This window comes from Sinocyclocheilus grahami, unplaced genomic scaffold (genome assembly GCF_001515645.1).
Source record: "Sinocyclocheilus grahami isolate Dianchi unplaced genomic scaffold, SAMN03320097.WGS_v1.1 scaffold143.1, whole genome shotgun sequence".
Lineage (NCBI taxonomy): Eukaryota > Metazoa > Chordata > Actinopteri > Cypriniformes > Cyprinidae > Sinocyclocheilus > Sinocyclocheilus grahami.
The window spans coordinates 900,716-913,975 of NW_015505322.1; the positions used below are offsets into that span (position 1 = coordinate 900,716).

At 34.8% G+C, this 13,260-nt stretch overlaps 1 protein-coding gene across 1 annotated transcript in view; it reads left to right on the forward strand.

Moving 5' to 3' along the window:
- Positions 1–2,985: 2,985 nt before the first annotated feature.
- The window catches only part of LOC107591549 (neurotrypsin-like), a 61,606-nt gene continuing 51,331 nt past the window's right edge, over positions 2,986–13,260 (forward strand). The window contains exons 1-4 of the mRNA XM_016280734.1: positions 2,986–3,472; positions 6,070–6,208; positions 9,690–9,868; positions 9,966–10,116. Coding sequence (XP_016136220.1) covers positions 3,160–3,472; positions 6,070–6,208; positions 9,690–9,868; positions 9,966–10,116 — 782 coding nt within the window. The 5' untranslated portion in view covers positions 2,986–3,159. The remainder of the gene's footprint in view (positions 3,473–6,069; positions 6,209–9,689; positions 9,869–9,965; positions 10,117–13,260) is intronic.

Consider the following 13,260-nt stretch of genomic DNA (forward strand, 5'->3'; position numbering starts at 1 on the left):
AACGGCAGCCCTGAACAATGCTTATCAGAGGACAGAAGGACAGAGTTATTTCACAATAAACAAACTGAAATTGTAGCCTACATAGTTTGTGCAATTACAGTTATTTAAATTGAACGTTGAAATATATAAGGCATATTGAATGTTAAAATGCATTTTAAACAAAGTTAAGTGCTTATTATTACCCATTTTACTCTTAGTAATTTAATAATTTAATACATTTCATCATTTAAAAGTTTAGTGCAGAAGTATCGAATCGGTATCGATATCGACGATACTGCCTTGAAAAATATCGGTATCGTATCGAAAACAAAATAAGTGGTATCGCCCATCCCTACTGGAAGTGACGTAACTGTGACATGGTAGAAAATTCAATTTATTGTTAGCTTCCGGTTCTTGCTGTATCCCTTCTAGCCACAAACCAACCTTGCTGATACTTTCGCTCTTTTTGAAGCTATAAAACATTACGTGAAAAAGATTCATTACATTCTGCTTAGTAATATTATGTTGGGGAAATATTTCATCCTAAAACATCCCCATTTTCTTATATTTAAAAATGACTTTTGTTTGTAAAATCTAATGTTTTTCCATATTTTCTAGCGCTTTTTATATTAAATTTACTTATGTTTCATTAAAATATTTCTATTGTGCAGAGGCTTCCATTACATCGTTGTTTCAGTTTGTATTATGCCATTTTGGATGTTTGTAATGTTTTGTAAAAAAGAGAAAAAGTAGCCTAAATAGTAAGCGTTCACATTCAGTTTCAAAGGTGCTAGGCCTATGCAGACACATAATCTCTGTGCCAGTTTGTTCCCATTTATTTATTCATTCATTTTCAGTTTTACTTCCTATTTTTGTTTAGTGTTTATTTGATTTTGTTTATTCTAACTATATGTTGTGTTTGTCTGACCCTTACCAAAAAGTAGTATACTTCAAGTTTATTTTAGTAAGTATACTTAAGTAAAGTTCAAGTATATTTTTAAGTATACTTTATGTAGTAAGAATACAAATATCAGTGTACTAGTAGTATACTTGTAAGTGTACTATTTCAATACTCCTTGGGACTAAATTGGCCCAATTTCTAGTGTATAAAAGTATACTTTTAAGTATAACAGTAGTAAACTTTAAGTACACAACTAGTTTACAACAATATTTTTAGCTTGTACTGCAACTATACTAAAAGTGAACTTATAGGTATACTGATAGTTTTCTAATTAAATACTTGTAGTAGCATTCTTAGTACACTTTGAAGTATAGTCTCAGTAAACTACTAGTTTAGTAGTTTTATACTGCAAGTATACTCGTAAGTTTTCTTTACGTGAACTTTACATCATACTTTAAGTATACTACTATGTCCCTATTTAGGTATTAATTTGTATATATTTTGTTACATGAATACCTGAACATACAAAACATCAAAAGAAAGAACAGGGTATCTGCTTGTAAACAAAAACATTTTATTCTAGCTTCATGCATTCTTTTTTTAAACACTTGAATGTGGATAAGTTTCATAGAAAATAAATAAATAAACAACATTTTGAACTAAAAGGTGAAAAAAGACTATAAATTGGATTCAGAATAATAATCAAAATGTAGATAGAGTCGATCAACACCCCAAAGCTTGACAGTCATTATTACCTCTTCATTGGTCGACATACATAGCTCAAATATATTTAGACTTTTTCTAAGTAGGCTGTAAGTCAAGTATACTTAAATGTCATTTTAAGTATATTTCTGAGAAGTACATAAAGCCCATTTCTGAGAAGTACATAAAAAGTAGACTAAATACTTTCCTATTTTTTAGTTTAAAAGAAGTATACTAATAGCACACTTGAATAAACTTATTTTTCATAAGGGGATCTATGTGTCTAAGAAAAATATATTTTTTAATCCTAAATTGACTTTTCCATTTATATTTTGAAGTTGTTATTATATGATTCTATTCCCTTTTTTATTCTTATTCTATTATGACAATTGTAGTCTATACCGTTTTCTATTTTAATATATTTATTTATTTATACAGCAAAGTTGAAATTTTAATAGCCATTATTCCAGTTTAGAAATCCTTCTATGCTGAATTGGTGTAACATTTCCTATGACCATCGTCAATATTGAAAACAGTTGAATTGCTTAACATTTTTGTCAAAATTGTGATACATTTTTTAGGATTCTCTGCTGAACAGAAAGTTCATTTATCTGAAATAGGTAATACTTTTGTAACATTATAAATTCCTTTACTCTCACCTTTGATCAGTTTGCATCCTTGCTGAATACAATTATTAAATTCTTTCAAAAACATCTGACCACCACAAGCTTTTGAACAGAAGTGTAATGTTTATTTACTAAATGAAATACACAAAGACATATGCAGCAGTGACTCTTGGTTATATTTGACTGACACACGAGGGCAGACATGGACCTGGTCATTGCGATTATCCCTGAATGCCTGAACAGAAGATTTTACACCGACAGTGATGACCAGCCTCTCACTCAAATAATGCTCGCACTGAGATAACGTTGCAGTGGAATTATTTTTTTTTTAACAATTTATTTGTAATATAGCTACTATTTTGGTTAATCTGCACCTTGACACTCGACATCATTACTGATTTAGACCTTCTTTTGTGAAACTTTGGTAACACTTTACTTGAAGGGGTGTGCATAAGACGGACATGGCACCTTCATAAGTCATGAATATGAAGGAGGTTTTATGCATGTTTATGACAACTGTCATTAAGTGTCAGTTATGTCATTTTAATGCAAAGATGACATTATTTGAGATGTCTTTGTTATGGGCTATGGTTAAGGGTAGGGGTAGGGTTAGGTCAAACAATGTCATATTTGCATTAAAAATGACATAACTGAGCGAATGACACTTGATGACAGTTGTCATAAACATGCATAAAACCTCCTTCATATTCATGACATGTGTCATGTCATGATTATGAAGGTGCCATGTCAGTCTTATGCACACCCCTTCAAGTAAAGTGTTACCGAAACTTCTAATCTCCGGTGAGTCTGGCTCCCCCGGGTTCTGTTGTATTGATCCGCGTCCGATAGCAGCCAAAAGACAAGATGAGACAACGCAAGGACTATGTCTCCAAATAGACTGGAGAGGAACTGTTATTGTGATTATGGTTTTGCTGAGAGTGGTTGATCGTGATGGATGTGAGATGTCGGGTTCTCTTCACCGTCTGCTCGCTGCTGCTCATCGCGCGCAGTGACGGCTCTCCGTTCACCGACTGTATTCAGAGCAAAGGGAAAGCGGGCTTTTACGAGGGATCCATAGACTCAACCGAGTCAGGCGTGAAATGCATGAACTGGAGCGATGTGCCCGGTGTTACAGAGCGGTATCCGGGGAAAGGACTTGGGGATCATAGTTTCTGCCGAAACCCGGACGGCAGAATTCGGCCCTGGTGTTTCTTTCCAAACAGCCGGGGACGCATTGACTGGGGCTACTGCGACTGCAAGCAAGGTATGTACCAGACAAAATGATCTAATTTGCAAAAGCAGCCATTAATATTAATTTATAATCTGCGCGACAAGTGTGTTTCATTTGCAAGAGATACCTGCACGCGCCATTGGGTTCAAGATTTCCTAAGAGTAACCTTAGTATAATGTTTGTTTTCTGTTTATGTTCTGCTGAACGTATGATTCAGAATGAAACCAGTGCAGGGCACGCACGCAAGCTAAGACATGCTCAAACTTCAATGCGTCCACGCGTGGGAAAGGTATGCGCGCTTCAGGTAGCTATAGCACCTACACTGAGAACAAAGCGGCCACTCATCCGGCGCACGGGGTCGTTGTATCATTTGAGTTTTACTTTGAGACAAGCATCTCCAACAGCAGTTTGTGTAATTTAATGTAATTAATTCTTGTTGGCGAGCGAGTCTCTTGCAGGTCTCGAGCTGCCCAGCCAGCCCAGAGTCAGTGCGCTGTTAGGAAAATGAGGAAGCCAGTACGGTTTATTGTGAAAGTCAGACAGTATTTGAAAAAGTATGACTTTTGTGACGACATGAGAGAATAAATAGCTTTGAAGACATATATAATTTACTGTATAGGGGAGACCGGAGCAATGTGTGACTTTTTACTCCAAGTTCTATTTTAAAAGTCAATTTCTGTATTGAAATCTAGGCTACAATAATAATAACAAATAAATAAATGAATACAAATAAAATAACACTTCCACTGGTTTGACCAGGTTCATGGAACACACGTTGACGTTGTGACAACATGCCCCAGTGTGGGATAACAATGTGACAACTAACCCCGGCCCTAGAAACAATGAACTGTATTGTGGTACACTGGGGAAAGCTCTCATTACCATGTACATTTTATTTAGCAGGAATGTGCATCCTCATAGCCTCTGATTTATCATGACATTTTTCATCAAAAAATACAGACACAAATAGTCTGATGATGTAATCAACGGGTCTAATATCGGCCCTGGAAAGAAAACTTGGAGAAGGTGGCTGAAATTATAGGCTGAGTTCCTCCATAATCTTTCCATATTTATTATTTTTGACATTTGTTTATAATCTTTCAAATATTATTATTAGTTAAAAAGCACTTTGCATGTGAACATTTGATCAATGTCTTAATGCATATTAAATGGGAACCGGATGAGTTTATTTAAATATTTTGGTATTCTATTAGTTGATATTTCCAGCATATCAGTCGCCTATCATTTTCCAAACATCCTGTGAATGTTTTGAAGCGCTGAAATGTTTGAAGAACATGTGCTGCCATCATGTGTGGTTGTGTACCGTGTATATGAATTATAACTGCTCTGAATGCAGCAGCTGTGAACACTTAATGCATGAAAAGGGCTTTCACACACAGACGTCTGTTCTTGTAGCAAGTGGATATATGTATTCATACTGTTGTGGCCAAATTTTTAAAACAATCTCGAAAAATTCTAATGCAAGTTTACATTGATCTATTTTATGTGTCTAATTGAGCTGTTGGGTAACTCTTAGGTTAATCAAATCAAGTTAATCATCAAAATGATAGATACTTAGCATAAAGTTTGGTTTGGCGGTATGGTTCTGTTCTGGGCAAAAACCTCCCTGCCCATCCATGCAGCCTGTCATGAATGAGCAAGGAGAGCAGCAATAATAAACCCCCTAGGGTTAACAGAACAGAACAAGGCAGATATCATTAATGTACTTAATGATATTTAAGTGTAACACTTTATTCAAGATAAAGGAGTCTGATTAGCAAGGAATATCAGAAAGCCAATTCCTGACTGTGGTGAAAGGAGGAGCTGGGGATGGAGGGGGGTAATTTGCTCCGGAGCAAGCTGAAAAGCTGCTGAATAATACTGAATAGAGCTTATATAGGAATGCCGCGATAGGTGTCGTATTCCTATAGGTAGATGTGATCAGCTGAGAATCAGCTGATGCAAGCTTGACTCACGTGACCTGCCAGAACTAACGCTAACACTTAATTTATATGGTGTATGCTGCCTATAAATTATATAAAAATTAATTATTTCACTGTTTGCAGTAGTTTACTTTAAATTGGTAATCATTATCTCTGAATTACCAAGTTTATTCACGTCCAAAACTTACCAGAGTATATACAAAAATTTTAAATAGCTCTTTGAGCCACAACTGCAAATGAATATACTTTAAATCTGGGAATAGTATGTTCATTTAGAATGGAGAAATGTATTTTAAAAGTTAAAAAAAAGAAAGAAAAAAAGCTTTTCTCATCTGTTCTCACTGCCTTTAATATACATGTAGACCTGATTGTACTGCTGTACTCAATAGCTTACATTGTTTTCATGACATACATTATAGCTGGCAGTAATTTGTAGTATCACACGCACAAACACACATTTATTATAGAAACGACTAGAACTCATGTAGAGGTTAAAGCATTCCTCTGTCATCACATAAAGCAAGTCATGGATTAATGTTTTCTTGCTGTGTAGCTGTGGGAACATTTGTAATGCGCACATTTATCAAAATTACGGAGACCAGCGGAACCACATGTTTGCACCTGCCTGAGCAGTGAAGGTCAACAACACTCTCATGTTTAACTCATGGACTTTGTGTGCGTTTACAGGTTCTTTGCGACTGCAGGGAGGCAGATCCAAGTTGGAAGGTACAGTAGAAGTGTATCTGAATGGTGTGTGGGGAACCATCTGCAGTAACGGCTGGGATGACCGAGATGCCACTGTGGTGTGTCGACAGCTGGGACAGGGGTAATACACATACACACCCATACATACAGTATGGATAACATACTGTCATATCACTTGTACTATATTTGCAGTATGTATACTATGTGCAGTATCTGGATGACTTGCCAATATGCAGTATACCACAGAGCACGGTGCACAGAATGCTATATCCCATGCAATGCATTGGACTTGACCTTCCAATTCTAGTGTGATGAATGGCTTAAAGATTTATCACCTGCAATGCAGGGCTTGATGCTTAGTCTTTCCCACGTTGAAAAATGTGGCAGAACACTGAAAAACTTTACGGGTGCAATGAAAATGGATCAAATGTGTTTTTCCTTAACAAATGGGATACAATGATTTCATTTATTAGAATGCAAAAAGTACCCAAGGATTTTAAACATTTATGCTCCAAACTGTATTTAATAATTTAGCAATGCAGGTCTTTTCATTTTAAACAAGACAGAAAAATGCTGTGACTCTTATTTTGAAATGTCTATGCTTTGCTATTTCAGCTGCTCATTCAAAAAGATGAGGGAGATAAAATATGCACTTAAAACCTGAAACTTCCTACAACATATTGCAATATAAACACCATAAAGTAAACATTGTCATAATACATCAACAGTAGATCATAAGCAATCTATTAGCATAAATACACAATATTCATTGATTGATTGATCTCTGAAACCGAGAGCCTGTAAAACGTGCAACAGCAGTTCATTGCTACTTGAAACATGCAGCGCTCATATTTAATTAAATCATAGGCTTTTGAAGTTTAATATTCACATTAGGTTGTATCGTGATTGCTTTTTTCCATCAGCAAAAATTTAAGTCTTAAAATAATCTTAAAATAATAATTAATATGTTTGTTATACCATTTAATATATTTAAGAATTTTTATGACCTTAAATTTGATAAAACTTTCTAAAATTGATAAAACAATTTTTTATACAATTTTTAATACATTTTATAAAACCTTTTTTGTTCGCACACATTTTTTTTAGGCGCAAATGTAACTAAAAGTTCAACTAAAAATTTAAATTCCATCATCATTTACTCATCCCTAATTGTGTTAAAAGAAAAAAAAAAAAATATATATATATATGTATATATAATATCTATAATACATCTATATTAAGATTAAAAATTCTAAATAATCATCCCTGAGACACTAACTGGATGCCAGTTTCCGAATTTCCGACTGCAATGTGGTTAGGTCATGTGACAACAATATTTCATACTACTAGTGTTACTTGTGTAATGCATACAGTTTCACACTAAAAACAGTAGGCAGTATACAGAGTAGGAAGAGAGTCAGAGTGTTAGTTTATTTTTTCCCAACACCTAAATGCAATTTAGACAGTCCATGCACTGCTGAAACATTCAGCATACATTATGTCTGTCTTCACTGAACTGTACAATGGTAATGGATGTGCCATGAGACATATTTATAATACATTACTAGTGTAGCCACATTGTCATTGCTGCCACAATTGGGATAGTTACTGTGGTCTGATGACCATATGCTGCCCGTTTGTTTATTACCTAACCACAAAACAACCTTTGTAAGGTTGTGCATGGAATCCTTTGGTATTTGACCCCAGTGGGCCAAAGGTCAAAGGTCAATCTTTCACCTTCAAAACACGGCATATGCTTAGTGAGTGGTCCAGCAGTGATTGTGCGTGCGCGGGTGTTTTAAAAGATTGCGGATTTCTCCAGAGAGTTCTAATCTTTGTCATAAACACAACCATGTGGTTTGTGTCTATCACACTCACACACATGCCAATCTGAGAGCGTTTTAAGTCTGACAAAAAGTATTATTTTACCATTCAAACAAAACGGACGCATACACATGTGTGGACCTGTCATCATTTGACCTCAGGAGCTTAGAACCCATTTGTCATTTGTGAATAATTCATCGGGTGTCTCAACTTTGATAGATGAATAGACATGAATTATTTAAAAGCGAGAGAGACAGATGGACTTCACAGACTTCGATTTATGTGTTCTACCTGTCTGTCTACCACAGCAGTTCTCAAGCTTCAACACTACAGTTGTAAGACATATCAGTGTAGTTCAGCTTTGAAAAATTAGCCTCGAGACCTCTGTGCTTGAACTCTTGATTGTATACTAGCAATGTATATTTGCATACTATTCAATAGTATATAAATAGCATTAAACCTACTAAGATTCTAATGTTGTACATTATTGTTCAAAAGTTTGCAGTTCTTTTAAAAAAAAAAAGTTTGGATTTTTTTTTTTAAAGAACGACTTTCATAATGTTACAAAAGATTTCTATGTCAAATAAATGCTGTTCGTTTGAACTTTCTATTCATCAGAAAATCCTGAAAAAATTTATCATATTTTCCCACAAAAATATTAAATAAAACAAATATATTTAAATAAACTGCTTTCAACACTGATAATAATCAGAAATGTTTCTTGAGCAGCATATCGTCGTATTAGAATGATTTCTGAAGCATCATGTGGCACTGAAGGATCACAGGAATAAATTACATTAAAAATATTAATATTATTAAAATAGAAATCAGTTATTTTAAATTGTATTAATATTTCACAATTCATTCAAAAATCTTCCTGACCCCAGATTTTTTAATGGTAGTGTATATTTCATTAATAAAGTTGGATGGTATACAGTAGAAGTGTATAATGCATTATTGAATAAATTATTCAGTATAAACCAGCTGATGGTTAATATATGACGGTTGTTATGAATTAAAATAGCTTATTATTAAGAATGAGTCACAGGTTACGAGATTCTTAGGATTGAATCTAAAGTTTATTTTGACGCATTTATAAATAAACACAATATTGTTTCTATAAGTGGCATAATCTTTTCCACTGTAACGAATCAGCTCATGGGAAATATGAATAATTAACCATAACTAGTTATAATTAATTATGAATATTTTGGATCCGCTGTAGATATTTAGCTGACCTCTCAGGGTCAACTGTCTTGTCAATTCTAAGAACGTTAATTTCCTGGTTAAGGGACATAACTTTCTTACTGTACAATTCTACAAAAGCTTGTAGCATAAATCTGCATGATTAAGTGACTCCAGTTATAAGCAAACAATGAACCACGTCAAGTGTGATACAAGTAAGGTTTTATTAACTACATAAACAATTTAAAGATCTTAAAGAAAAACAAGTAAAACTTTGATTGATCATTTTAGATTTTAGTCAGACATCTCCTCCTCATTGATATCCCGACCAGATCTTAGCAAGAAGAGAGCTCTGGCAAATACACAGGAATAATTTCCGATACTGCAAATACAGAATTACCTGTGGCTATAAAAATGATAAATGTCTCAAAAATGTCTTGTGACTCCATGCATCTCTTTCAACCCATGTTAGCTACCATTTACAGAACAGCTGAAACACTGTAAAAAAAATGCAAATATGGATAGCTGGGAAAAGACTCAAGTAAAGAAATCAAATGAAACAAAAACCACCCTATTGTCTCTTTCTGTCTCAGCTCTAGAGCGCATGCACGTGTGAGTCCTCTGTCACGTCTGCTGGTGTCTGTAGTTCACTGGCAGTCCATGGGCTGTGAGGGACAGGAAGAGGACTTACTGCAGTGCAATCGCACCGTCTGGAACGGGGGAGAGTGTGTTAACCGTCAGGCGGCTGCTGTCTCTTGCACGCCAGTGGAGGGTATGTACACGCTCACACAATCTGGATGTAAACACAGATTTAATCACAAATAAATACTCTCAAGAAAATAACTTGAAGTCTGTGTGTGTGTGTTTAGCTTCTGTGTTTGTCCCGGTACGTCTGTCTGGTGGGTGGTCAGCGTATGAGGGCAGAGTAGAGGTGTATCATGCAGGACAGTGGGGCACAGTGTGTGATGACCAATGGGACGATAATGACGCTGAGGTGGTCTGCAGGCAGCTGGGGTTAGGGTAAGACACGCGCACACACACACACACACACACACACACACACATTTTTCCAAGTTTTATGGGGACATTCCCATAGGTGTAATGGTTTTTATACTGTACAAACTGTATTTTCTATCCTCTTACCCTAACCCTAGCCCTAAACCTACCCCTCACACAAAACTTCAGGCATTTTTAGATTTTCAAAAAACTTCATTCTGTATGATTTATGAGCTTGTTTCCTCATGGGGAATGTCAAAATGTCCCCACAAGGTCAAAAATTACTGGTATTACCAGTACACACACACACACACACACACACACACACACACACACACACACACACACACACACACACACACACACAATGAGCTGAATGTTACAGGAATCGTTCATACTTGTCATATATCCATTTTGGTTTTCAGATCCTATTCAGTTGTTTTGCAGGTAATGAAATCAGATCCATTCAGATGAAATCTATATGAATATATATGAAAAAAATTATCTCATCTTATCATGGTACTGGAATCCTTTTTTATTATTTATAAAAATTTTTTTTATAGTTAATCATTCTGAATTAATTCATTATTATTCATTAATTAACAGCCCTAAAAACAGATTTGAGTCAAAATATATCCATTTTGGTTTTCAAATTCAATTCAGTTGAATTGCAAGTAATGAAATCAGATCCATTCAGATAGTAAATATCATAGTAAATAATTTAGTGTAGTAAATAGGGCTGTCAAATCGATTAATCGCAATTAATCACATCCAAAATAAAAGTATATTCATATTTATATATTATTTATATTATATAAATATATTACATATATTTCTTAAGTACATGCATGTGTGTGTATTTATATATAGATAAATATACACAGTACTCACACACACATATATTATGTAAACTATTATTTTGGATGCGATTGCCCTAGTAGTAAATATCTGCTAAATCTACATTGGTTGCCATAGTAATGATAGAAAGATATAAAAATAAATAAAATAAAATTTGTATTTAAAAATGTATGCATTATTATTAATTTTATTTTTTATATTTAACTATTTGTAATTAATTAATTATTACTAATTAATTATTAATTAATTCATTAATTGACAGCTCTACAAAAAAAATAACTAAACAAATTTGATGTATATACAGTGGGTACGGAAAGTATTCAGACCCCCTTAAAATTTTCACTCTTTGTTATATTGCAGCCATTTGCTAAAATCATTTAAAGCCATGGAGGCTTCACCTGGTTTTTTGGGAACAAACTGTCTATTTAGAGGAACACCAGGGTGTTCTTTACAACTGAGATGTGTGAAAATAGAAGGAAGATAGAGAGGAGGTAGGAGTGTTAGCCGGAGAGAGGGAAAGAGGGGAGTAAAGTGTCTTCTCTGCATAAAAATGTGAAATATTTTCTTGGGAGTTTTCTGACACACAAAGCTTAAGTGTTCTCAGTAAGAAAGTGAGAGTGTGAGAGAAAGACAGAAAATGAAGATAATGAGAGGATGAGAGCCAGAGGAACACAGAACGAGAGGGCAAAGAGGCGTGAAGTGTGATTTAGAGGGAGGAAAGGAATTACAGAAGAACGGAAAGACCAAGATGTGAATCAGGTTGATTGTTTCAAGCTTCTCAACTCTATTATACCGGCGGTGATGGGCATAACAAATGGTGCCCAAAAGTGAGCTCTGCAGGTGTGTATCTCTTCCGTGAGTTTGGATAATAATCACTCATGTGAAGGGCTTTCTATTGAGCGGAAAAACTCCAGTAGAATAAAACGCGTGGGTTCGAGAGACTGCAGTTCCACTTCACTTGCCTCTCAACTTTCACTGATTATTGAGTGCAGAACTTTGTGCTTGATTGACTATTAATCACAGAAAGAATAAAAAAATATATAATCTCATAGCACACTCTTAATGCAGCCCACTAGCATACTTGAAACAGTTCGATTTTGGAGTGTTGCACCTACAGTCTGTTTTTACTTTTCTTTTTCATTTCCTGCTATGTATTGCAGTGACCCATTTTGCCTGCAAATCAATGTGAATGCCGTCAAAATAAAAAAGAGGTATATACTAACATAAACAATTGTAATAGACTGAATCAAGGCGTAATCATATCCTTCAGGGCTTAAATGTATATTAATGCACAATTTCAGTAAGAAAAAAAATCACATACATTAAACAATACTGTTCTGCTCTCACTGTCCTAAATTATTAGCCATTTACTGCAAGTGTAAGAGAACCCCTCCAGAAACACCCAATTACACAATCACCATGTTTTGTGACATGGACTGTAACTTTGTGTTTGCTTAGTAAAAATTGGGATTATATTATATGAGCAGGCTCTTTTTTAAAAAGAGTATTTTTTATGGAAATAATATGCTTTAAAACAATATACTTAAGAGCAAACTGAATGCATTGTTTCCGGGCAATTAACTGCATGTTAATTGCAATTAAATGAAAATGCATTATGGTATAAATTTATAATAAATGCAATTAGCTGAACTTTAGAGTCCTTTTTTGACCCAATTATGTAGGACTTAAGCACATCTTTAGATCATTTTCTACTTCAGTATCTATAAGTGTAATAAAAAAATATTTTAAATGTACACTACAGTTACTTTACATGTGCTTTGATATGTTTTGAGTTCACATCAAAATAAATCTACTTCTTTAAAGCATGACAAAAGCGTATTATAACATAATTTGACATTATATAAGTGCACTTTTAAAGAGCCACTGAAGTGCTTTGAAACACGCAGCATTATTCTATGTGTTGACATAATTTCAACTGAAACAGGAAGACAGGGTGGGACATATCGAGCAGCCCCGCCTCCTTTTTTAAACAGCCAATAGCGTTTTGTTTATATCACAGCTTGGGCCAGAGCCACTGAGCTCGGTAAAGCTGCATTTGACAGTTTATGACAGCCACGGTCTAACAGATTACCCCTTTAGATTTGATATTAAGTTGTTACTAAAGCAAAACAGTGATTAAAATGAATGCTGAGGATGTGTAGTTTGAAAAGTGTGTCATTTATGATGGTGCATGGCACCGGTGTTATCTCTTCTGCTCGTTAGTGCCATTTGCCGCAGTTTCAGCATCTATTTATAGTGGAGGGGGCGGGACACTTTGGATTCTAGAGAGCATTTGATTGGACAGAAAAT